We start from the raw sequence: 25044 nt of genomic DNA, 5'->3' as shown, positions 1-25044 counted from the left end.
TCTCCCAAGTTGCTTTTGGTCATGATGTTTAATCATGGCAATAGAAAAGTGACCAATCCACTCATGAAACTATGGGTCCACCAATGAGCTGAGCCACCAATGAGGTCTGAACCTTAAGGATCCACTCACGGATTACGTGCAAGCCTTATTGATCCACATCCGCTAGCAGCTGATTGATAAAGTTTGTACCCTCAGCATCAACATCCATCAATATGCTGACCCACTGATGAGGTCTCAGCCCTCGGGATCCGCAATCCCTCAATGGGCTGAGCCACTGAGGAAGCAGGATTTCCGGATCCTCACCCATCAAGGGACTCCCCTCCCAAAGTTCCACATCTAGGCACTGCCACACTGCAGACCAAGATTTCCCCTACGTGAGTTATGGGAGGAGCCAGCCAGCATTTAACTTTCTGTGTGTGCTCTGGGTAGGTGGGCTTCATGATGGTTCATTTTTGCAATGACTCGGGGGACCACAGGATGTTGGATGTGTCCAGTGTGTCTGGATGTCTGTGAAGGTGTCTCTAGAGCAAGGGGGCCTTCAGGAAAACAAACAAATGAACAAATGAACAAACAAAAGGTTAAAACCTTTTTTGTAACCAGGAAGCCTAAAAGGAATAGAAGCAAGAGGAGGATGTATTCACTCCTGCATGACCGTTCCGCTGAGCTGTCTCAGCTCATCTTCTATCCTGGTACCATCCATTCCAGAGGGCAGATCGTGAGGTTTGCCATCCATGGTAACTGCATAAGGTGATTCTTCATAAGGAATATATACATATATAACACGGTGCTATACATGTAGCATAATATAGGAAACATAATAAACATGGAAAGTTTTACATGTACTATGTATCTTTTACATGTGTTACAAATTAATAGCATGTATGTATATAAAATACATATATACATGCATATGGATGTGGACTGTGAGGGCTCAGATCTCTGGAGAACTCTGACTCGTATAAACATCCTTTAATCTTTGATCTAAAGCAGCAGTTCTCAACCTGTGGGACTCGACCCCTTTGGGGGTCAAATGACTCTTTCAACAGGGGTCGCCTAAGACCATCAGAAAACATAGATATTTACATCATGATTCATAACAGCAGCAAAATTAGAGTTATGAAGTAGCAACAAAAATAACTTTATGGTTAAGAGGGTCACCACAACATGGGGAACTGTATTAAAAGGTCTCAGCATTAGGAATGTTGAGAACCACGGTTTTAAAGGGTCAGCCCCTACTCTCTGGAATATATATTTATACTTATATTTATATTTATATTTATATTTATAATAGAGGTCTCTGGCAGGTAAGATGAAAATATCCTAGGGGATCAATGATGGCAGCTTTGATGCAAGCACAAGTGCTGAACACAGATGACAAACTTTGAGGAAGTGAATCATCCAACAGCCAGTCTATGACATGGGGAGCCTGGAATAACTAATGTGTGTGTGTGGGGGGGTATGCTATGTATGTACCTATATGATGTACATGATGTACATGAGCTGGTACGCATATGCACAGAAGCCAGAGAGGACAGATATCTTCTTCTAGTGTCTGCCGTATTCCCCTGAGACAGAGTCTCATCCTGAACAAACCTGCTGATTGTTTTGGCTAGGCTGGCTGGCAGCCAGCAAGCCACAGGATTCCTACCATCTCCAGTCTGGCCAGTGATGTTTGTGGCACCCACTGCTTAGGCCACACCCAGCTTTTTAGTTGGGTGTTGGGAGATTTAAACTCAGTCCTCCACAGTGTCACAGGAAGCACTCTTGGCCGGTGATGTTCCTTCCCCCTACCCATGGAATAGCTAGCATTATTTACAGGGTCCAAAAGTTGTGCCAAGTGGGTGAGCCCTTTAAAGATCTGGAGATGTGTAGACTAAAGAGAGGGGAACAGGAAGGGAAAAGAATGGGAAGGACAAAGGGACAGGGACGGAGGGAGGGACATCTAGGTCATTAATGCAGAATTCTTCAGGGTGTGTCTAGTAGGGTGTTTCCAGAGAAGGAAAGAGCCACCCTAGATGTCAGCAGAACTGTCCCATGAGCTTGTCCCTCCGATTAAATAGAAAGGGATAAGGAAGAAGTCATGTGAGCACTAGCTTTACACACTCTACCTCCTCATCAGCCAAGACGTGAACAAACAGCCTCCATCCACTGCACACAGGGCTGGGTCCCACTGCACACAGGGCTGGCTGGCTCCCACCACGGTGCCTTCCCCACCATGATGGACCTGTGTGCACTGTGAGCCAGAATAAATTCTTCCTTGTTTCTTTTCTCTTTTTCTTTTTCTTTTTTCTTTTTTTTTTTTTTTTTTGGTTTTTCGAGACAGGGTTTCTCTGTATAGCCCTGGCTGTGGTGGGACTCACTTTGTAGACCAGCCTGGCCTCGAACTCAGAAATCCTCCTGCCTCTGCCTCCTGAGTGAAGGCGTGCACCACCGTGCCCAGCTTCCTTGCTTCTTGTTAGATATTTGAAACCTAATATATAACCTCTGTTCCACTCACCTGTCCCCTGATTCAGCTCCACTATGGTTGGAGAGGATTCCCTTTGTGGACTTTGCCAGTGCAGTGTAGAACTTTCATCATTTAAAAATAAATAAATAAACAAATAAACAAATAAATAAATAATCATGGAAGTAAGGTTGGCAAGGCAGCTTGTGGTTAAAAGCATGCACTAAGCCTGCAGAGGACCTAGGTCCCCAGCACTGGGTGTCACACTACCGCTGGTAACACCAGCTCCAGGGGATCAGACGCCCTCTTCTGGCCTTTGCAGACAATTGCGCTCAAGTACCTAATGGCCCCACACAGATGCACAGATACATATAATTAAAATTAATTACAAAAATGAAATTGTAGGAAGAGCCATTCACATCATTCTCTCCTGTACTGATGCTCAAAGGCAAAGACTGGGAGCCAGGGCAGCCTTTAAGTATGCAGATGGATGCGCTTGGGTTCGCACTCCTCTAGCATCTATCTGACCAGGCAGTGAATGTTCTAGGGGAAAAGGCGGCCGAGGAAATGGAGGTGGCGGCCAGTATTTACCACCTCATCATTTATTTATTTAGAAAGATTGCCTACTCTCTCTGCTAATCTTCATATAACATGCCTCATTGCCCTCTACAGGCCCCCGGAGGGCTCTCCTAGCATTTGTTTGGTTGAATTCATTCTTGAAGGCCTGTTTTCTGGTTGCTCATTACTTGCTTGCCTGGAAATGCTGGAAAGTGAGCAATACGGGAACTGAGCCTTTAACTCACTCCTGCTCGCTGGCGACAAACCCAGGGTGCCACTGGCGTTCGCAATTCAAAGCTCGAAGCTGAAAAGAAAATGCCGTTCATATGTTTTGGTTTGGAACTGCATGCTCTTTTTTTTTTTTTCTTCTATAACTATGAAGATGGCCTGCCCGTAGTATGATAGTTAGTTATTCCTCGTAAGGCAACTACCCAAGAGGGGGTGGGGCTAGAGAGGTTGCTCTGTGGTTGGAAGTGCTTGCTGCTTTGCTGGAGGACCTAAGACTGTTTCCCAGCACCTAAGTCAGATTGCTCACAAGTGCCTGTAACCCCAGACTCAGGGCATTTGATGCCCTCTTCCGGCCTCTGCAGGTACTGCACTTACATATACATGTGTCCCACACAGTCCAGCTCGATTGAAATTTATATTTATAAATTATAAAACTAGTCAGTATTTATAAAATAGTTATAGATTATGTAATTTTATTTATATAATTATGTAATTATATTTATAAAATTAAAAATAAAATAATAACTCTTTAAAAAAAAAAAGAGTCCACAGTGAGTTAGGGACATGGCTCAGGCAGTAAAGTACTTGCCTTGCAAGCACAAGGAGTTCAACCCTCAGAACCCACATAAGGAAACATTAATCATGATGATAGATGCTTGTAATCCCAGAGCTGGGAAGGTAGACAGGTAGATCCTTGGGGTTGGATGTCTGGCCAGCCAAGCCAAATCAACTCGGTCCAGGCCAATGAGAAACCCTACCTAACCAACATGGTGGACAACACCTGAGAATGGTATCCCAGAAGAGGGTGTTGGATCACCTGGAACTGGATTTACAGGTGGTTATAAGCCTACACCGGTGCTGGCAATTGACCCTGGGTCCCCTGAAAGGGTGGTAGACAGTACTCTTAACTGCTAGGCTATCTCTCTTATCCCCTTGCTTTTTGATTTGTGTTTCTATGAGGGTTAGTGAAGCTATGTACTTTTCTCATGGTCTTCTTAGGCGGTCCCATTTCTCCTTTGTAAATAAACCCATTCAGATCATTTGCCCATTTTGAAATCGTATTATTTCTTCTTTCCATGTGTGATAATGAATTTTGTCAACTTGACACAAATCACAGGAAGACAGAGTCTCAGTGAGGGATTGTCTAGATCAGGTTGGCCTGTGGGCATGTCTGTTCTGTGGGGGCTGTCTTCATGAAGGACACCCACCCACACCTATCCACCCACATTACATTATCTCTGATCCAGATAAAAAGACATGGAAGGAAATATCTTTGCTTCTTTGCCCATTTGCCCTTCACTCTTGCTGGTGAGTTCACCTATCCTGTTGCTGCTGCTACTGCCTCAGGCTTCTGACAAGGACATGGAAGTTCAGTGGCTCTCTACGACTCCTCCAAATATTCAGTGCAAAATTGGAACTGCTAAGAACCCAGCCATCCATGCATGCCTGCGTGTGCGCATGTGTACAGGATCTCTCATTGCCTGGAACTTGCTGATTTAGCTAGGCTAGTCATCCAACCAGCCCCAAGGATCAACCTGTCTTGCCTCCCTAGCACTGGGTATTACAAATACCTATCGCAGTGCTTGGCTTTTTCTCTTCTGTCTCTGTGGGCACACACACACATGTGAGCCACAAACATAATGCAGGAAAAAAAATATCCATACATGTAAAATCAATAAACAAAAATTTAAATAAAGCCACAGCGAGATATAGCATCATCCCAGTTAGAACAATGTTCTAGCTTTATTTCTGTTGTAACAAATACCCAAGTGCATAAAGGGCTGAAAGGGTTTATACGACTTATTCTTTCAAGGTGCAGTCCCTCACTCTGGGGAGACCAAAGAAGGAACTCCAACAACTAGTCATAGCATTGAAGACAGAGAGAAGACTTATACATTCTTGCTTGGCCATTTGCCTAGAGATTGATGCCACCTGCAGTGGGCTGAGCCCTCCTACATCATTTAAGAATATGACAATGCCCATAGACTGATCTCATATTTTTCAGGCCATGTCACATTGACAGTTAATGTTAACTAGAAGGGAAGTAGAGGGGAACTGGAGAAGGAGGGGAGGGAGGGAGATCAGAAAAGGCGATAGAGTAGCGATTCTCCACCTTCTTAACACTGTGACCCTTTAATGTAGGGTCACATGTTGTCGTGACCCCAGCCATAAAATTATTTTTGTTGCTACTTCATAACTGTAATTTTGCTATTGTCATGAACCTGTTTTATAAATATTCACTCTTATGTAAATACCTGATATTCTACTCATGTGGTAGGATCTCTTGACCACCAAAAGAATTGCGACCCACAGGTTGAGAAGCAAGGCAATAGAGTGTACATAGAAATAACGCACATCCCAGTACATTATACCTATATGTGGGAGTGTCACAGTAAAACCCATTACTTTGTCCAATTAATACACACTGGTGATTAAAAAAGAGGGCTGAGGAGATGAGCTTAGTTGGTGAAGCAATTGCCATACAACTGTGCTGACCATAGTTTGAGCCCCAGAGCCCATGTAGAAACAAGTGTATGCTTGTACTACCAGTCCTGGCAAAATGGGAAGCAGAGACAGGCAGGTCCCTGAAAGCTTGCTAGCCAGCTAGTGTGGCCAACTTGGAAAAATCTGGGTCTTCTGACCAACACATGCATGAGCACAGACAAATGCACATGCATACACACACGCACACACACACACACACACACACACACACTACATGACTACCATACAACATTATTAATTAATTTGATTAAATAAGATCAAAAATAACAAGTGCTGGTGAAGAGGTAGAAAAAATAGGACAATCTTTTTACTTTCTCTCTGTATATGTGTGTTTGTGTGAAAGTGAGAAAGTTTGTGTGCATGTGTGTGTGTGTGAGAGAGAGAGCGACAGAGAGAAAGAGAGAAACAGAGAGAGAGACACAGAGAGAGACAGAGAGAGGACAACTTTCAGGATTCAGTTCTCTCCTTCTGTCCCATGGGTCCCTGGGACTGCACTTCAGGTCACTGGGCTTTACAGCAAGGGCCTTTACCTGTTGATCCTTCTTGCATCACAAAGTGAACTCCAACACAATGCAAGGTGAATAGGAATTTATACCCACAGTAGGAGTACCGTGGAGGGCAGAGGACTTGGATCAGCTGACAGTGACATGGAACTCCTGAGAGCCACTCCTGCCAAGTCTGGCTCTGCTCACCACTGCACACAGGTGAAAGAAAGCCAGCCATCTAACAGGGCTCTATCTTTTCCCAGAATACCTTTGTAGTGCCTGCTGCTGTCCCAGAAAGAACAAATGTTTACCCACCATTCTATTAGGCTGGTGTCACCATTTTGCAAACAGAGGCTCCAATGCTGAGTAACTTTGAAAGGACTTGCAGGGTTTGGGGGTGGGCACAGATCATCTCTGATGGGTGAGGCTGAGCTCTCTGTCACCTCAGTCCCAGCGATGGGTCCCAGTGACCAACCTGGATAATATCCAAGACTATCTTAGTTACAGCATATGGCTAAAAACAGCTTGCAAGAGGTGAGCTAAGCGATCCAATGCTTGCCCCAGGCACACAATGCCATTAGCTCCAGGATGGACTGAAATGCTAGATAGATAGAACCAGCTGACTCTCCGGTGACCCTGAAGGATTGGTCCTCATTGCCACATGGAAAATTCTGTTATTGATCCACCCACTGGAACCATTTTCATGCAGTCTCATCAGAGGAGATGAGATCTGACAAGATGAAAAATAGATGGTTGGCTTCAGGAAGGATGCAGCCCTATCTGTGCACACACCACTGGCACCAACCATTTTCACCAAATCAGGGTAATAGTTCTTTGCAACCTAGAAACTATGTTGTTTGGACAATTAGGATAGGCGTGAGCATGAAGATGAAGCCCGGATGGGGAGGGTATACATGCTTCCTTGTAGACTTTGTGTGACTGGGGGCTCCTCTGGCTACTTGTCAATGCAAATTTGTATTTTCATTATTAATTAATTTTAAAATCATGCCCATGGGTGTCCATGTGCACAAGAATAAAGTGCCTGCTGAAGTTGCATCCCAGGCATTTCTGAGTTGCCTGATGTGGGTGCTGGGAACAAAACTCATGTCCCCCGGAGGAACAGCAAGTACGCTTGACCTCTTAATTGCTGAACCACTTCTCCAACCCCCAGTGTAAACTATTAAGCCAATCCTTTATCACAATCCCCCTGTAACAAATAAAGCCAGGAAGTGGTAGTGGGTGGTGCACGCCTTTAGTCCCAGCACTCAGGAGGCAAAGGCAGGCAGGCCAGTCTTGTCTACAGAGTGAGTTCTAGGATAGGCAGGGCCACACAGAAAAACCCTGTCTTGAAAGTCAGTAGAAAAAAAAATCTCTTAAAACCCAAACTTGAAGATTTGTAGATGAAGCTGAGCTTGCCTGTCATCTCAGCACTCAAAGGTTGGGGCAGGATGATTGCTGTGAGTGTGGGACCAGTCTGGGTTACAGAATGGGACCCTGTCTTGTAGATTTGGTTTAATGCTTGTATTTTGTTAATTTGGTTTCCAAAATTACATGAGAATCCTAATGTGAGATGCTGAGGGTCCCTACCCCAGTTGGTTTCTGGTTGGTAAATAAAATTGCCAGCAGCCAGTGGCCGGGCAGAGAGGCAGAAGCGGGACTTTAGGATTCACAGGCAAGGAGACAAGAGAAGGAGTTAGAACCACTATGTCCAGAAAGCAGAAAGATCAGGCCTGAGAAGTATAGGAAGAGAGAGTATACCAAATATCTAGGAGATGAGAAAGAATGGCCCCAGGGGACCCCTGACTGGGTCTGGGGCCGTCAAGATGAAATATAAGATTTAGAAAGTAATAATCCAGGAATATCAAAGGGGAGAGTGTGTTAGCCATGTGGATATTTGGGAGTAGCCCAGCTGTTAGTTTAAAGCATATTAAAGTAGAAGGCTGTGTGTGTGTGTGTGTGTGTGTGTGTGTGTGTGTGTCTTTCATTTGGGAACTCAGAACATTAAGGCAGGTAGTTAGGAACAGGCTCTGTGCCTCGGGAAGATCTGAATAGCTTTAATAGCCTAATGCAACGACCTTATTTCAACAAAATTTGAGGGGCTGGCTTGATAGCTCAGTAGGGAAAGGCATTAGGTACCAAGCCCGAGGACTTGAATTTGAACCTAAGGGCTCACATGGTGGAAGGAGAGAACCAATTCTCAAAAGTTACCTTCTGACTTCGACATGACTACTATGGGGCAAATGCACACATAAACACAAATACTGTTTTAAAACTGCATATAAAACATTATTTTAACCCAATAAAGCATACTCAGCATTTTGAACCAAGCAGGGGGTGGGGGGAGCCATGCCGTGAAGATAATGTAACACCCTCCCTGGGTTTGCTCTGAGCCAAGGAGCAAAGTTTGCCGTTTTGATCATGCTGGCTTTCATTGTCAAGGAGCCATCTCTGAATGGATGGCACACCTGCTCCATCCGCCTCTCAAACACTGCGGGAGCTAGGCTGCCAGCCCTTGGCAGCAGCAGCAGCCAGCAGGCAAGAGATGACATTTCAGACCCCAGGTCCTAGGAGATACACAGGACACAGTGTTAGGCAAGCCAGAACAAAACAACACCCAGAAAGAACTGTTTAAAAATTTAAAAGACCATGTCCTCTTTATCAGCTCTGCCACAGGCTGCCTGTTCTGACAGACTTCTCAAATGTGAAACTGGTCCCCAAGTGCAGCCAAGAAGTGACTGGAATGGGGCAGGTCAGGAAGGTATGCAATGTCTCAGGGCAGGAGCCCGCTTCGCTGGACAATGGGGAATGGAGAGAGATAGATGAAATTACTGGAAGTTCACGGTAGCCATTTACTTCTGGATAGTGAGTCCTTTAAAAGCCTGGGCCTCTCAAAATTCAACAGCTTGCAGTTCAAAGTTAGAACTGCAGAGTACCTGTGGCAAATCCCTCAGGTCCCTGAACTCCAAGTCTCTGGTATAATGGGGGCGGGGGATAAATCTGAGCTGGAGAAATGGCTTGGAGACGCTTGCTGCTAAGCCTGATGATCTGAGCTCAACCTCTAGAATCCACATGTTAGAGAGAACTGACTCTCACAGGTTGTCCTGTAACCTCCATATGGGCACCTTTCTCCTTCTAAATGAAAATAATAATAACAAATTTAAAAGCCACAGTGAGGCTGGTACTGTAGTGCAGTGGACGAGCCATTGCCTGGCATTTACAGGGGCCCATCCTTGGTTCCCCAGTACTTAAATTCACGGAAGTCATGGAAAATGGCTTAGTGGTTTAAGTGCTTGTCTTGTAATTGAGGGCCTGAGTTTAGATCCCAAGCACCCACTCAGAAAAATCTGACCTGGGCAGTATGTGGTTGTAAAGCCCAGGGATAGGATGACTAGGTTGGGGAGAACTGTACAGACAGAGCTTTAGAATTCATTGGCCAACCAGTCTAGCTAAAGAAATGAGCAGGGGTTCAGTGGCAACCCCATCTCTAAACTAAACTAAACTAAACTAAAATAAACTAAAATAAAATAAAATGGGAGTGATCATGAAAGATGGCTGGTTAGACCTCTGGCCTCCACATGCACACACATACACATACATACATGCATATGCACACGCACACACACATACACACACACACACATAGAGACATATATACACCACATAGGCACAGAAAACAAATTCATGGTAGATGCTGGCAGGGAGCCTTCCTAGTGATCATTCCAAGGTCTCAACTCCTTCCACATAATGGCTTCTTTCCCTTCAGTGCGTAGCTTCCAAGCTTGACCATGCAGTGGGAAATGGGATAGAGAAGGTAGGTTGGCCTTGTAGCCAAAGAAGATAGGTGGTATAAAAAAAAAATCAGGCTGGCATAGTTGAGAATCACCTGGGCAGATTTTCTAGACCAGGGTGGACCGTGGGCATATGTGGGGTAGATTTGACTTGACTGGTAGTTAATGCAAGAAGACAGCCCCCATTGCAGGTGGCACCAACCTCCAAGGAGTTATTTTCTGGCCTCCATATGCACGCTTTGGAGGGTCACAGACTATATACGAGTGAAGACGTCAAGCTGGTGGCAAGCAAGCTTGCCTATGTATGGTAACTTCTCTCTCTGCCCTCGACTGTGGATGTGATGTAAGGATTTCTCGAGTTCTTCCCTTGGCTTCCCTGGAATGATGGGTAGCACCTTAGGGAACGATACACTGAAATGAACCCTTCTTCCCTATGTTGCTTTTCAGCAGAGCTTTTCCTCACAACTAAGAAGAGGGCCCCAAACTGATGTTTCTATTAAATAAAGGGACCGAGACACATTGTCTCGGTGAAGGAGTTGAGGAATGTCTACATAAGAGTCCCAAAGACAGGAGGGACAAGGAGGAGAGGAGGTAGGGGAATCTGTAGTTGGGATGTAAAAGTAAAATATAAAATAGATCGGAATAGAAGAAAAATAGAGTCCCAAAGACATTATGACGTCAACTGATGTTTGGTACTCACCGGCAGGAAGGTGTAATGCCACTAGACCCACACTGACTGAGATCACAGAACAACTCTGAGAATACAAGCCTCCAGGAGCCTGAAATACTTGTCTGCTTTAACGTTGGCTCTTGGCTTGAGGGGATGTAGTCCACTCTGGTGAGAAAGGGGCAGGGCAGGGCAGGGGCAGGGGCAGCGGCAGTGGCAGCAGGAGCAGGAGCAGGAGCAGGAGCAGGAGCAGGAGCAGGAGCAGGAGCAGGAGCAGGAGGAGGAGCAGGAGCAGGAGCAGGAGCAGGAGCAGGAGCAGGAGCAGGAGCAGGAGCAGGAGCAGGAGCAGGAGCAGGAGCAGGAGCAGGAGCANAGCAGGAGCAGGAGCAGGAGCAGGAGCAGGAGCAGGAGCAGGAGCAGGAGCAGGAGCAGGAGCAGGAGCAGGAGCAGGAGCAGGAGCAGGGGCAACTGGCCAAGATGTGTTCACAGGAAGCAGAGAGAGATGGATGCTGGTCTCAGCTCACTGTCTCCTTTCTATTCAGTCCAGGACCCCAGCCCATGAGAAGACACCACCCTAATTCAGGGTGGGACTTCCCTCTGCCATTGAACCTCTCTAGAAATGCCCTCACAGACACACCCAGAAATGCATCTCCTATTATCCAGGTAGACAATCAAGATTAGCCATTGCATATACTATAAAATCAATATGGAAGCAGGCTGGAGAGATGCTCAGGATTTAGGAACACACAATGCTCTTACAGAGGACCCAAGTTCTGTTCCTAAGTCCCATGTTGGGCAGCTCACAGTCACACATAACTCCAGGCCTAGGAGTCCTGACAATTTCTACTGGCCTCTGTGGACACTGCTCACACACACACACACACACACACACACACACACACACACACACACACACACAAACACTTAAAAAATAACAAGATATCAGTCTTTAAAAACTGTAAATACCAGCTTCTTTCCACATCAGGGCATACAGTCTCAAAGCTATGGCCTTTGGTGCTGAAGACAGAATTAAATATAATGCAGTCTCCTCTAGTGGCTAAGCATAGATTATCTATAATTACACTCTAACAGCTGCTTTCTAATCCTCAGCAAAATGCATACTAAATGGTGGTAGCAGGATGAGTAATATGTATAGGTAGGAAAGTGAATACAGTGTTATCTCCCCCCTGCCTTCTGGAAACTTCCATATGAAGGTGCCAAAGCTGTTCTCGGCCCTTCCCTGATACATACTCTCATGCTCAGCCCTGAGGAACTAGTGAAAGTTGTGAATTCAGTCAGCAGGCTCCTTCATGTCTATATTATCTTTAGATCTCCAGCAGAGGACCAGATCAGAAAGCTGGTCCTAATAAACACGTATATAGTATTGGGTTCAATGGCCAAAGGCAAATTGTTATAAGTTGAGGGCATCGGGAAGGGTTCTGGGAACACAAAGCAATAGAATGCTGAATGTCTGTTCAGTTGGAACTGCTGTAGGGAAGGAAGGATCATTCTGTTTTGGATGTATGACTGACTTAGTTACACTGGCTGTGACAACATTACCTGGACAGGTGCTGGGGCGATGGCCCAGTGATTGAGACCATGTCTCTTGCAGGGGGCCAAGTTCAGTTCCTGGCATTCATGTTAGATGGCTTGCAACAACCAACTGTAACTCTGGCTCAAGGCAAGCTGATACTATCTTCTGGCCTCTGCACATACATATAAGGACACATAAATAAAAAATTAAAGGTTTTTGTTTTTTTCTTTTTTTCTCTTCAAAAGACCCTGATAAAAGCAATCTAAGGAAGTATTTTGGCTTTATAACTCGAGGAACATCTCATCATGGTAGGAGAGTCAAAGCTGCAAGTCTTGTTGCAGCTGTAGTCAGGAAGAAGATAGCAATGAATGTCTGTGCCAAGGTCAATTTTTCTTCCTTTACTAGTCCCTGACTAGGGAATGATCCCACCCACAGTCAACATGGGTCTTCACACAATGCTAAGGCCAACCAGGACAATAGCTTACAAACATCCTCAAAAGCTAATCTTAATCTATACCAGTGCTTCTCAACCTTCCTAATGCTTTGACCCTTTAATATAGTCCCTCATGTTGTGGTAACCCCAACCATAAAATTATTCTCATTGCTACTTCATAACTGTAATTTCACTATTGTTGTGAATTGTCATGGAAACATCTGATATGCAGGATATCTGATATACTACCCCCATGAAAGAGTCATTTGACCCCAATGGAGTCACAACCCAAAGATTGAGAGCCACTGATTTATATGATGCACCCATCATAGGCGTGTCAGGAGGCTTGTGATTCTGGAGCCCATGAAGATGGAAATTAAGGTTACTAAGCATTACGGTGTGGATCTGAGTCCTGAGGGACACCCAGTGATGTTTTTAGGTTTCTGTGTCCCAGAATGAAAAAGTTGTGGTAGGAGCATATGGTCAAAAGTAGAAATAAAGATCACTTGTTGTAAAAAGGAACCCAGGCCAGCAAGACGCATCTAATTGTAAGGCCACCAAGCTGAAGGACTTGCTCTGGAACTCATGGTAGAAGGAGAAAACGAATACCCACAAGTTGTCCTCTGACCTCCACATGCACTGCAGGGAAGGTGTATGTGTACCAGCACACACACACACACACACACACACACTAATTTTTTTGAAGTGATTGTACTCTTGAAGATGAAGATGGGCTAACAAAGTAGGAAAAAGGTATCCACTTATACATGCTGGTCCAGGAGACTCGTGACTCATTTTTATCAAATGCCTCTCCCATGGGCTTCTCTCAGTACACTCTGTTGGGTATAGCCCAGGTAGCTTCTAGTTTATGCCAACTGCTTCCTTCATATGCTGAGCTTAATGTTTTTTTATATTGTTTCCTTTTCGCACATGTGTGAGTGTGTGTGTGTGTGTGTGTGTCACAGTGCACGCAGAAGGCAGAAACCAACTTGTAGAATCAAGTTCTCCCTTCCCCCATGGTCCCCAGGGAATGGAACTCCCCTGTCTGCAAGGGCCTTCACCCAGTGAGCCATCTTCCCAGCTCTTCACCTGTTACTCATCCCGCTGCCCATCCCACGTTAACAATCTCACTGCTGCTGTCCCCAGAATCCACCAGAGCTGCTGCTGTCCCCAGGCTCCACCAGAGCACAAAGGAAGGAACAGATGTGAGGTGGGAACAAGAACTTAGGTGGAAAGAAGGAAGGAATGGAAGAAAAATAAAGGGATTTGAGGAAAGAGAAAAGACAGCTGGAGGTAGGAAGACAGAGAAAGTGCATTTAAGGATTATGTGGGATGTTTTCTCTAACACAGGAGTTTGATCATGCATGGCAGTAGCATGCTATTCCACTGGGTGGTACAAATGTAATGGATTTTAAACTGATGACAAGTTCAGACCAGTATGATTCGCCTCCCTCTGATACGGTTTGTCTTTTAAATACAGAAGCAACAACAATCAGGAGGGAAAGTCTCTCCCATCCCCTGACTCTGCTCGATGAAGCAGGCTGCTTTCAATAATGTCTTTCTTTCCTCCTTGGAGTCACATGTCACTTGCCAAAGTTTGTTTTAATCCCTCAGCCTGTGCTAAGAGAAATGGCTTGCATCGACCCAACCGGCAGTAGAATCTACGTGTTTAGGGGGTTCTCGCCACCACAGTACTTAAATTGAGATATGTCTCCAGATCTGCATTCGTAAATCCCATTTCTGAGAAACTGTAATAAATAAAGCCATGGATTGAAATTGAATTTTTGTAAGAGGAATTTAGGAGGAAAGCCATGAAGCATCCATCTGATTGTGGAAGAGAAGATGCATTTAAATCGGGGTAAGGTGACACAGCTCATCTGCCCAGCCCGGCACAAAACACCAGGGAAAGTTACCAGCGGCAGCTCGTTGGGAGTGATTAGTGTGCCATTCTCAGGGGACAAGGGTTACCAAGAAGTCCCAAAGAAGAAGAATGGGAGAAACAAATTAAAATATTTTCTTAGCCAGATAAATTCTGGTTATGTTTTTAGTCATATTTTACAAAAAAAAGGAAGCTAAAATTTACCTATACTTAGAAGACCCAATGGGATTATTTTATGAGTTCTACATTGAGAGATTCACCAGTGTTATTTTCAAATGTTGCTATTAGGTTGTTTTGTTGTTGTTGGGTTTTTGGTTTGGTTTGGTTTGGTTTTGCCCAGGACTGGAGGAAGACCCCCCGGGACCTCCTGTATGCCATATAGGTACTTTACCACTGAGCCACACTCTCACACTGAGAGATTGTAGGCAGGTGCTCTACTACTGAACTACATCCCAGCCCCTCTAGTTGCTTTTTATTTGGAAGCAGACTCACTAAGTTCACACCAAAGCAGGTGTGAACTTGCTGTGGTCCCTCGGCCTCCATCACACACATAGCTAGGATAACAAAACTGTGCCACCAGGCCCAGCTCCCTGTTGCCCAAGTGACATGGAAACCAATTTCAGTGGACCCCAGAGTGACTTGATCAGGGATACAGAAGACGTTTGGAAAAGCTGCTGCTAAGATTGCAGAAATGCAAACCCTTAAGGGAAGGAGGAGAAAGCCCCGTGTTGGGCTTCCTGACACATCAACAACCTGAGAGACCATCTTTAAGGGTAGATGGAAGGAATGAGGGTCCTGGAGAGGAAGTTGGGGTGATCCCCCACTGTCCTCAAAGTCTCATAATATTGCTGTAAAGACAGTTGCATCTCACATTTTGTCTCACAAATACCAAGAATGTCACACAGGCTGCACATGTGGCTCAGGGCTCACCCAGGTACATCTCATAACCAAGATTCTTCAGTGGTATTTAATTCCAGGAATATGGATAACCCCATACACACACACACACATTCACCTTTCCCTGAGAGTTTGTGTGTATGTGTGACATTCTTCAGGTGTTCACCTCCTTTTTGAGACAGTTTCTCACTGGCCCAGAGCTCACCAAAAAGGCTATTGCCCTTCCCACAGGCACCAATGCAGTGGTTAGCTGGCCAGTGAACACCGGTAATTCTTTGCCTCCACCTCCCCAAAGCTAGAATTATCAGCATAAGCTACCAGGCCTGGATATCCTCTAGGATTGAAATCAAGCATTCATTCTTACACAAATGCTTTACCAACTCAACGACTAAACCCAGCCCTTAAGTCCATTAATTTTTTAAAAAAGACATTTTAAACTGTTTTTTTTTTAATTTGTGTGTATGAATGAGTGATTGCCATGTATTGCAGTTGCCCACAGAGGTCGGAAAAGAAGCAGACATACAATACCACATCCCGAAAATAAAAGAAGGAAAAATGAGATAGATTATACCACAGCCAGGTTCTCCCGAAAGCCTCCGCAAATAATAAAAAGACAAGAAGCCGAGTTGGAAATTGGACAAGCAGAACATAGTGAGATGTATTATGGTGACCAAATACCTGAGAAAAGGAACTTTAGGAAGGGAGAGTTTATTGTGGCTCAGAGTTCTATCATGGCGGAGAAGGCATGGCAGTAGGAGAGGGAGGCATCTGGTCACATCGTATCCACAGTTATGAAGCAGAGAGATGAACGCTGGTCCTTGGCCATTTTCTCCTTTGCCCAAGGCTCTAACCTATGCAACGATGATTCCTGTATTCAGGGCAAGTCTTCCTTCCTCAGTTAACCCAGTCTAGAAACTCCTTTATAAACAAGCCCAACAGGTTTGTCTTCCTGATGATTCCACATTCATTCAAACTGACAATCATATTAAACTGTCATAGTTCGCTCAGACTGTCAATCTGATACAGTTATAGCCTAGATGAGATTGCCCCGCGGACATAACTGTGTGGGGAGCTTGTCTTGATGGTTACTTAGTAATGTAGGAAGGTCCAGCCCACTGTAGGTGGCGCCATTCCCTACTCAGAATGTCTTGGATTGTATAAGAAAGCTATTTAAGCGTGACCTTATGAGTATACCAACAAGCAGTATTCCTCCATGTTTCCTGCTTTCAAGTTCTGGCTAGAGTTCCTACCCTGACTTCTCTCAGTGATGGATCGTGACCTGGAAGTACAAGACAGATGTATCCTTTACTCCCTTAAATCGCTTTTGGTCACGGTGTTTTATCACAGCAACAGAAAGGAAACTAGGGTTCATGCTATCTAGGTTCAACCACTACTTTGGGGGTTGTGGGAAGGGCAGTGGCCTCTGGGATATCCTCTGCCATACTGATCAAGTCTCTGTGCCTCCAGGTATGGCTCTGTGGTGGCAGCATGGAGGTCCTTCCATGTTCAAGGGTGGCCCACATTGAGCGGAAGAAGAAACCGTATAACAGTAACATCGGCTTCTACACCAAGAGGAATGCACTGCGAGTAGCCGAGGTCTGGATGGACGACTACAAGTCACATGTGTACATAGCGTGGAATCTGCCTCTGGAGGTAGGAACAGGCAGCTTTCCCTATCATCCTAGAACGATAAGTTAGGCTCTCTGGCAGGCCGCAGACACTCTTAATAAGCCAATGGCTTTTCTCTTGCCAAGGCTCACAGACATCTGAGTGTTTGATCCTCTTACTGGGGCAAACACAACCAAAGGGCATCAATCCACTTACAAAGATCTGCAGATCTTGTTGCCGTGTTAATCTAAATCTTCTTATATGAGCGTTGTCTCTCTACTCTGAGAATGCGCTGTGTCCAAAAGGTCCTCACCCGGCCTTGAGCAACACCAACCTTCTGCTCCTGCTGTGCGCCTCCCCGACCCCGTGGGAATGCAGCTGCCAGTGACAAGTCCTGACTGACGGTTGTGTGAAGGCTATGATGCCTGTTTCCTTCTCTCCCTCATGCGTGCTGCTGGGGACTCCAGCAAAATCTCTCCTTACTCCAGGCTCCCAGCAGGAACCCCGAACCCCGTGGCTGTGCCCAACTTGATTTGACTCTCACCTCTGTCTTGTGCTATTGATGAAATCTCCACTGATCACTTTGCTGTGCTTTGAGATACTGAGCAATAAAATGCGGGGTGATGGCGGATCTTCATTTCTCTGTTCGGGAGGCCGCAGTAGAGCAGCAGAAATACAGTTAAATTTGTGCAAGGTTTGAGTGGGTAAAGGAGAAAAGTATAGAAATTGTGTCACTGTTGTTACAGTTTTCCCCCTGCTACTTCAACTAGGGTTGAATCTAGGTGCTTGTGTAAGCTAGGAAAGTAGCCCCTCACTGGGGGATTCTAGGCAGGGGCTCTACCACTGAGCCACGCCCCCAGCCCCTCACTGGGGGATTCTAGGCAGGGGTTCTACCACTGAGTCACGCCCCCAGACCCTCCCTGGGTGATTCTAGGCAGGGGCTCTACCACTGAGCCACACCTTTAACCATTGTTTTTCTTTTCATTTTGAGACAGGGTCTCACTAAATTACCTAGGCTAGCTTTGAATTCACTCTCACGGGCCAGGCTAACCTTGAACCTTTGACATTCCTAACTCAGCCTCACAAGTAGCTGAGTGATATAGTTTGTGATGCCAGGCTTGCCTCTACCTCATTACAGTTTTTGAAATACATCCTAAAAATTTGCCTCTCCCTCTTTTAGCAGTGTAGAGTCATCATCGAACGCAGTATTCCTTTATGCATTTTTAATTTACATTCATTTATTTAGTGTATGTAGGGGAGATGATGCCACAGTGTGCATCATATAGAGGCCAGAGGGCAACCTGGGCACAAAGGTTCTTTCCTTCCACCATTCAGGTCCTTAGGCAGGACCGTGGGTCATCAACCTTGGCAGCAAGCCCCTTTACCCACTGAACCATCTTGCCAGCCCAAACTTTCACATATTCTTATGTAAAGTTGGATAACCTTTGATGAGCACTTAGTACATCCCAGATGCTTGATAAATTTCTCTTTTACAACATCTCATTTAATCTCATGGCAAATGAGCATTCTGCCTAGATTTCCTCATCTGTAGAACATAAATTGTTCATACTTACCCCAAAGGGCCCCAGTGATAACAAATGAGGTACAGAATAGACTTCATCCCACAACTGAATACTCAATAAATGCAGGCTTGTTAGGGGCCTACTACAATGTGCATTTTACAAATTAGAAACCTGGTACTTTGGGAGGTTAATGGGTCTTCCTTAAGAAGTTACACGAATGCCAACTCAGGGTTGGAGAGATGGCTCAGTGGTTAAGAGTGCTTGCTGACCTTGCAGAGGATCAGAGGCCCGTTCCCAGTACCCATTTCAGGCAGCTCATAATCACCTCTAACTGCAGCTCCAGGGGATCTGGTGCCCTCTTATGGCCACCATGGGCATTGCATTCATGTGCACAATCTCACACATACATGCATACACATTAACTAGAAGTACATCTTCTTACATAAAGAATATGTACACAAATCATCAGGGCAGGGATGTGAACTTATAACCCTAGTGCTCCTGTGTCAGGGTAATTCATGTTTTGTAGAGAAGAATGTAGAATGATGGTTTTATCTCTCATATTAGTTCTTGTTCCTATTCTAGAATAAAACCCCCAACAAAAACAACTTATGGAAAGAATGGTTTATTGTGGCTCTGAGTTCAAGGGTCTAGTCCATCAAAATGGGGGAGGCATGTTGGCAGGAGTGTGAGGCGACTGGTCACACCCTCAGTCAGGAAGCAGAGAGAGATGGACGCTGTTGCTCATTTCACTGTCTCCTCTTTATTCAGCCCAGCACCCCAGCCCATGGGACAGTGCACCCACATTCAGGGCGTGTCTTCCTTCCTCAATAAATCCATTCTAGAATCTCTCACAGACATACCCAGAAGAGTGATTCTAGATCATGTCAGCTTGACAATAGTTAGCTATCACTCTTGGAGTCACAAGAGCTAAGTTCTAGTCACTCTTGCCCAGTGCACTCTCCATTGCCATCCCTGCTTGGTCAAGGGGCTACTGTGAAGGAGGTTTTAAGAAGACTAGAAACCACACATGGGGCCTGAGCATCCTAAGGAACAACTCATGAACACTGCTCAAAAGGTACAGATGTGGGAGAGCTTTAGGTTTCTGGTTTTCAGACGAAGGATATTCAACCAATAAAGGTCATATACACACGTTCTATGATCCAGAAAAAACTCCTAAATCAGGGGTGTGTGTGTAGCATTGGGACAGAATCTCACTTTAGAGCCCTGAATGGTCTGGACCCAAATCTGAACCAAACTAGAGACATGTTAGATCCTAAGACATTCTTGTTTTTAAAACACAAAGTCCCATATGTACAATTTACTAAATGAAGACTCAGGAGTCAGACACCGTGGTGTAAGCCTGAGACCTCAGAGAGGCAGGAAAGCACCCAGCTGACCCTCCTACTCCACCAATGTCCCAGAAGGAAAAGGCCCTTTCTCCTTCTCCACACTGTCTTAAATACCCTTTAACTCAAAGACCTTCCTTTCTCTTTCTTGGGTTTTCTTATGCCCACTCCCTGTCAGCTGGTTCCTTGCTCTGCCTCTTGACCTATGGTTGACCTTATTTAACCCTGTTTACAGAAAGCTCTTGGGTTAAAGGTGTGTGCTAGGGATGAGCCACACCACAACAAGAAAAGACTTTTCCAGTTCACAGTCTCAGGATTCACAATGAGATCAACACATTCCCTCTCTCCCTCTCTCCCTCATTTTCTCCCTCTGTCCCTCCCTCCCTCCCTTTCTTCCTTCAATTCTTCTTTCCTTTCTCCTTTTTTTTTCCATACTTCCTTCTCCTCCCTCTCACCTCTATCTTCCTTTCTCTCCTCCCCTCCCTCACCTGCTTTGACAGGATCTTACTCCACAGCGAGCAGTTTGGCCTCAAATCATGATCTTCCTTCCTCGGCTTCCCACATGCTGGCATGATAGGCCAGTGCCACACTCTCAGCCTAAGCACTCAATACACTAAAGCACATTCAGCGTGTAGGCCAAGACTATGGCCAAGTTTTATTTATAAACTTGCACACGAAGAGGCCAATAGCAACAGCCAGTAATAAAGTGGTATGATCCAAACAAGGCACTATGATAAAATTTACTGCAGATTTATGAATTGTTTTCTGGAATTTCCCATTTAGAATTTTTGGACTGTGATTGATCATAGGTAAGGAAAATCAAACAATACTGAATCACAGGTCTAGGTTGGTTCCGGATGGCTGGTCCATAGTTGTGAGTGCTATCCTGCCAGGCTCTAAAATGGCCATTTCAGCCAAGTGTGTAATCCCTACATTGGAGAGATGGAGGTACCAGGATCGGGAGTCCAAGGTCATTCCTAGTTACATAGCCAGTTTGATACCAGCCTGGACTACTTGAGATCCTGTCTTTTCTTCTTTTAAAGGGGTAAAAGGGAACACTTTTGGCTGAGCACACTGGCACAAACCTACATTCCCAACACTAGATGAGACGAAGCAGGAAGGGTTGTAAGATCAAGACCAGCTTATAGTATGAGGTCCTGTCTCAAACCAACTCTCAGACTAACAAACACCATCCACCAACTAGGCCAAGGATATTCAAACAAAGAGTTAAATACTGTTTTCTGGCTTGCCTTTAAGTATTAGTAAGTATGATATTTAAAGAATGTTTTTCTTTAACATCCTTGTAAGAGCAGTCACTGTGAAGAAATGAGGTCCTATGTTCAAATCCCCAGTCCCTATGTAAAGCCAGACATAGCCATACATGCTTGTAACCCTAGCATTGCAGGAGGAGACAGACAGATCCTGGAGCATTCGACTTCAGTTATGGTGAGAAACCATGTCTTAAAACAGGAACAAAAATGTAAGTTTTTGGGAACAAGAGAGCAAGACAACCAATGTTTTCTTGACCCTACATATGCATTTATGCATGTACACCAGATATACACACACACCATCATCACCACCACCACATACATATACTCCCCACACATATATCCATCCATCCATATATACACCATACACACCCCTACACACACACACACACACACACAAAACCTACACACCCCTACACACCCTACACACACAAACATATCCTTACACTTACACACATGCACAAACATACTTAAAATCCTTACCTGCTTACTGACAAAATCTTAACAGACTAACTCTTCTCGGTGCCCTCAAGTCCCATCTGGCTCCCCCTGCCCCCACCCCCGCCCCTGCCCCCAGCCTAGCCTGTGTCCTGTGACTCACAGTCATCTGGGGCTGAGACTGAGGCTCATATTTCAGATGGTTTATTTCCCCTCTGTCATCACACAGCAACCCATTACAGGTTCATTTCAATAAAAGCAGAGTGAATTATTCATCAGAACATCATCACACAGAAAATTATTTTCTCCTTTGCATATAATGAGCTTTGCAGAGTGCCCACAAAGAGGGACGTCACACACAAGTTGAAAGACGAGCCGAAGGAGGCTAGAAACATTTATTTTCTTGTCATCGTCGAATAATTCCTACAATAATTGTCTTGGGTAATTACTAAGAAAGAGAAGAATCCCAGAGAGTAAGTTGTTGACACCCTTGTGTCCTGGGGTCCTTAAACCCAGTGGTGATAAAGATGGAGAATTGTCTAGACTTCTGTCCAATCTTCCTACACACACTCCATGGAATGAGTATAATCTATAGCTTATGTTTAAGTGATACATCAAGACTGCTGAAGCTAACCTGAGCACTACAGGGCTGGGGGCGTAGCTTAGCTGGCAAGGTGTATGCCTAGAATACACAAAGCCCCGGGTTCTTCCCTCCATATGACATAAACCAGGTGTGATAGAACATATGTGTAATCCCAGCACTCAAGAAGTAGAGGCAGAAGGATCAGAGGTTCAAGGCCATCCTCAACTGTAAAGTAAGTTCAAGGCTGGCCTGGGCTACATATGATCCTATGTAATGCAATGTAATGTAAGGTCTTAAATGTCAACTTGAATCGCTTCTCGGCCTTTTTGGCTAAGATCAAGTGTAAATGTCAACTTGACACAGTCTGGGAAGGGAGTCTTAATGAGAAATTGTTGGCCTGCAGGAATGTCTGTGGTGGATTGTCTTGATCGCTAGTTGAGGTGGAAAGGCCCACCCTGGATGCAGGTGGCACCATTCCATGGGCTGTGTATGAGTGCAGAAAGCCAGCTGAGCATAGGCAGCAGGTAGCATGGATATGTTAGCTTTCTTTGCTCTGTGGACATAAAGGGACTGGCTGCTTGAGCCCTTGATTTGGCTTTCCCACCATAATGGGTCGTAGCATGGAAGAGTAAACCAGATCTACCCTTTCCTCCTCCAAGTGGCCTTTGGTCACGATGTTTTATCACGGCCACAGAAATGAAGCTGGAACGCTCCTTCTCACAAAACAAACAAAATACCCCAAAGCATTCCAGGCTCCAACTCCCCTAGATGCCCTTCCTAAAAGTGACTCCACCTGCACAAGGCTCTGGCCAGAGGCCCAAAGCCACTAATGCCCTTTGTTTCTCTGCTTGCAGAATCCAGGCATCGATATCGGTGACGTCTCAGAAAGAAAAGCATTAAGGAAAAGTTTGAAATGTAAGAATTTCCAGTGGTATTTGGACCATGTTTACCCAGAAATGAGAAGATACAACAACACTATCGCCTATGGGGAGGTAAGATCAACCACACTTGAGGGACGACGGGGCCTTCCTCCCTTCTGCCCCTTAGTGATTCTTGGAGGTACAAGGTTCTCTCACTAGCAAGGGTCTGAAGGCAGGAATGGGACTGGGACCGTGGCTTTGTTATCTGCCCAAGTCATGACAGTTTTGAGATGTTTTGACATTGGGGGCAGGGGTCTCTGGGCCATGTAAGTGAGGACACTGAGCAGGATCTAGGTCATAATAAGAGCCAGGGAGCTGAGGCTATGGCTCAGTGGTAGAGCTCTTGCTTAGCATACTTTGTTCAAGTTCCTGGGTTAAATCCCTATCACGACACGCATACACACACACACACACACACACACACACACACACACACAAGAAAGAGGGGGGAGAGGGAGGGGAGGGGAGGGGGAGGGGGAGAGGGAGAGAGAGAGAGAGAGAGAGAGAGAGAGAGAGAGAGAGAGAGAGAGAGAGAGAGACAGAGAGAGACAGANAGAGACAGAGACAGAGACAGAGACAGAGACAGAGACAGAGACAGAGACAGAGAGAAACAGACAGAGACAGAGAGAGAGAGACAGAGAGAAACAGAGACAGAGACAGAGAGAATTCTCAGATTTTCTGTAGTGAGGCTTTCACTCTTTCTAAAACATAAAAATGGCTTGGCATGGTGGTACATGTCTTTAATCCCAGCACAGGAAGCCAAGATGGGAGAATAAGGAGGTCAAGGCCATCCTCAGCCACATAGTGAGTTTAAGGCTTAGCCTGAGCTACACAAGACTATGTCACAATAAACAAACTCAACAGAACATATCTTTTGAACTAATCTGCTAGACTCTCATTCTAGTAAGTTGTTGCCTACCATGTGGCTCCTCCCATTTCTCAGTGTATAAAAACAAGAGCAATGGAAGGGCCTGCTCCATGGGATGCTAGGCAGAACAATGAGCCATGGTGTGTTTAGTAGGGCCAGCAGGTCAGTAGGCAATGTGTGGCAGCCATTGGAAATGCATACTAACTGCCTTCTCCTCTCCTCTTTAAACTAAAAGGATTTTCATTACTGAAGAAGGATCAGATGTGACGGGGAAATCAGAAAGTGGGCAGGGACTCTCCCAATTGTGTATATTGCTTAGCTCTTTGTCAAATGCTAATGCCTTGGTTGGAGAGGAGTCTCCACTGCTTGCCTACCATATGTGGGGCCCCTAAAGCTCCATCTCCTACACCATGTAAAGCTGGCATTGTGGTGCATGTCTATAATCAGTTTGAGGGTATCCTCAGCTGCATAGTAAAATCAAGGCTATCCTGGGTTACATGAGATCCTGTCTCAAAACCTCTTCCCAAAATAAAATGAAGTCATGACATAAAGACACAGAGCCCTGGAGATAAATCTGATATCTAAAGGGAGACAGGCTTTCTAAGGTTGAAAACGTGTAGGAGGAACAGAGGAGAAAACACATTGATCTGAGCTCATAAAGAAATATAGCCCACACTCCCAATGTGGAAATGTTCTGCCAAACTGGAAATATATACATCACAAACCTTACAGATGAATAGTAATTTATGTGTAGTGAGCCCTACAATTCAATTTAAATAAAATAATTGATTTAAATAACAAAAAAATCCCCCAAAGAAAAATGGACTAGATGTATTAATTATTTTTCCTGGTGCTGTGAAGAGACACCATGAACAAGGCAACTTATAAAAGAAAGCATTTGCCAGGCAATGGTGGTGCACGCCTTTAATCCCAACATTTAGGAGGCAGAGGCAGGCGGATTTCTGAGTTCGAGGCCAGCCTGGTCTACAGATTGAGTTTTAAGACAGCTAGGGCTACACAGAGAAACCCTGTCTTGAAAAACATAACAAAAAAAAAAAAAAAAAAAA

The 25044-nt window shown here is 45.1% G+C and overlaps 1 protein-coding gene across 2 annotated transcripts in view; it reads left to right on the top strand.

The window, feature by feature from the left end:
• Galnt17 (polypeptide N-acetylgalactosaminyltransferase 17) overlaps positions 1-25044 on the top strand; it is a 429898-nt gene that overhangs the window by 381496 nt on the left and 23358 nt on the right. For both annotated transcript variants that reach the window (XM_029477980.1, XM_021162564.2), the window contains 2 exons: positions 16885-17070; positions 23044-23181. In XM_029477980.1, the coding sequence (XP_029333840.1) occupies positions 16885-17070; positions 23044-23181 (324 nt within the window). The remainder of the gene's footprint in view (positions 1-16884; positions 17071-23043; positions 23182-25044) is intronic.

Source organism: Mus caroli, chromosome 5, assembly GCF_900094665.2.
Source record: "Mus caroli chromosome 5, CAROLI_EIJ_v1.1, whole genome shotgun sequence".
Lineage (NCBI taxonomy): Eukaryota > Metazoa > Chordata > Mammalia > Rodentia > Muridae > Mus > Mus caroli.
Note: the sequence above shows the minus strand (reverse complement) of the source record. Positions and strands in the feature narration are given on the sequence as shown.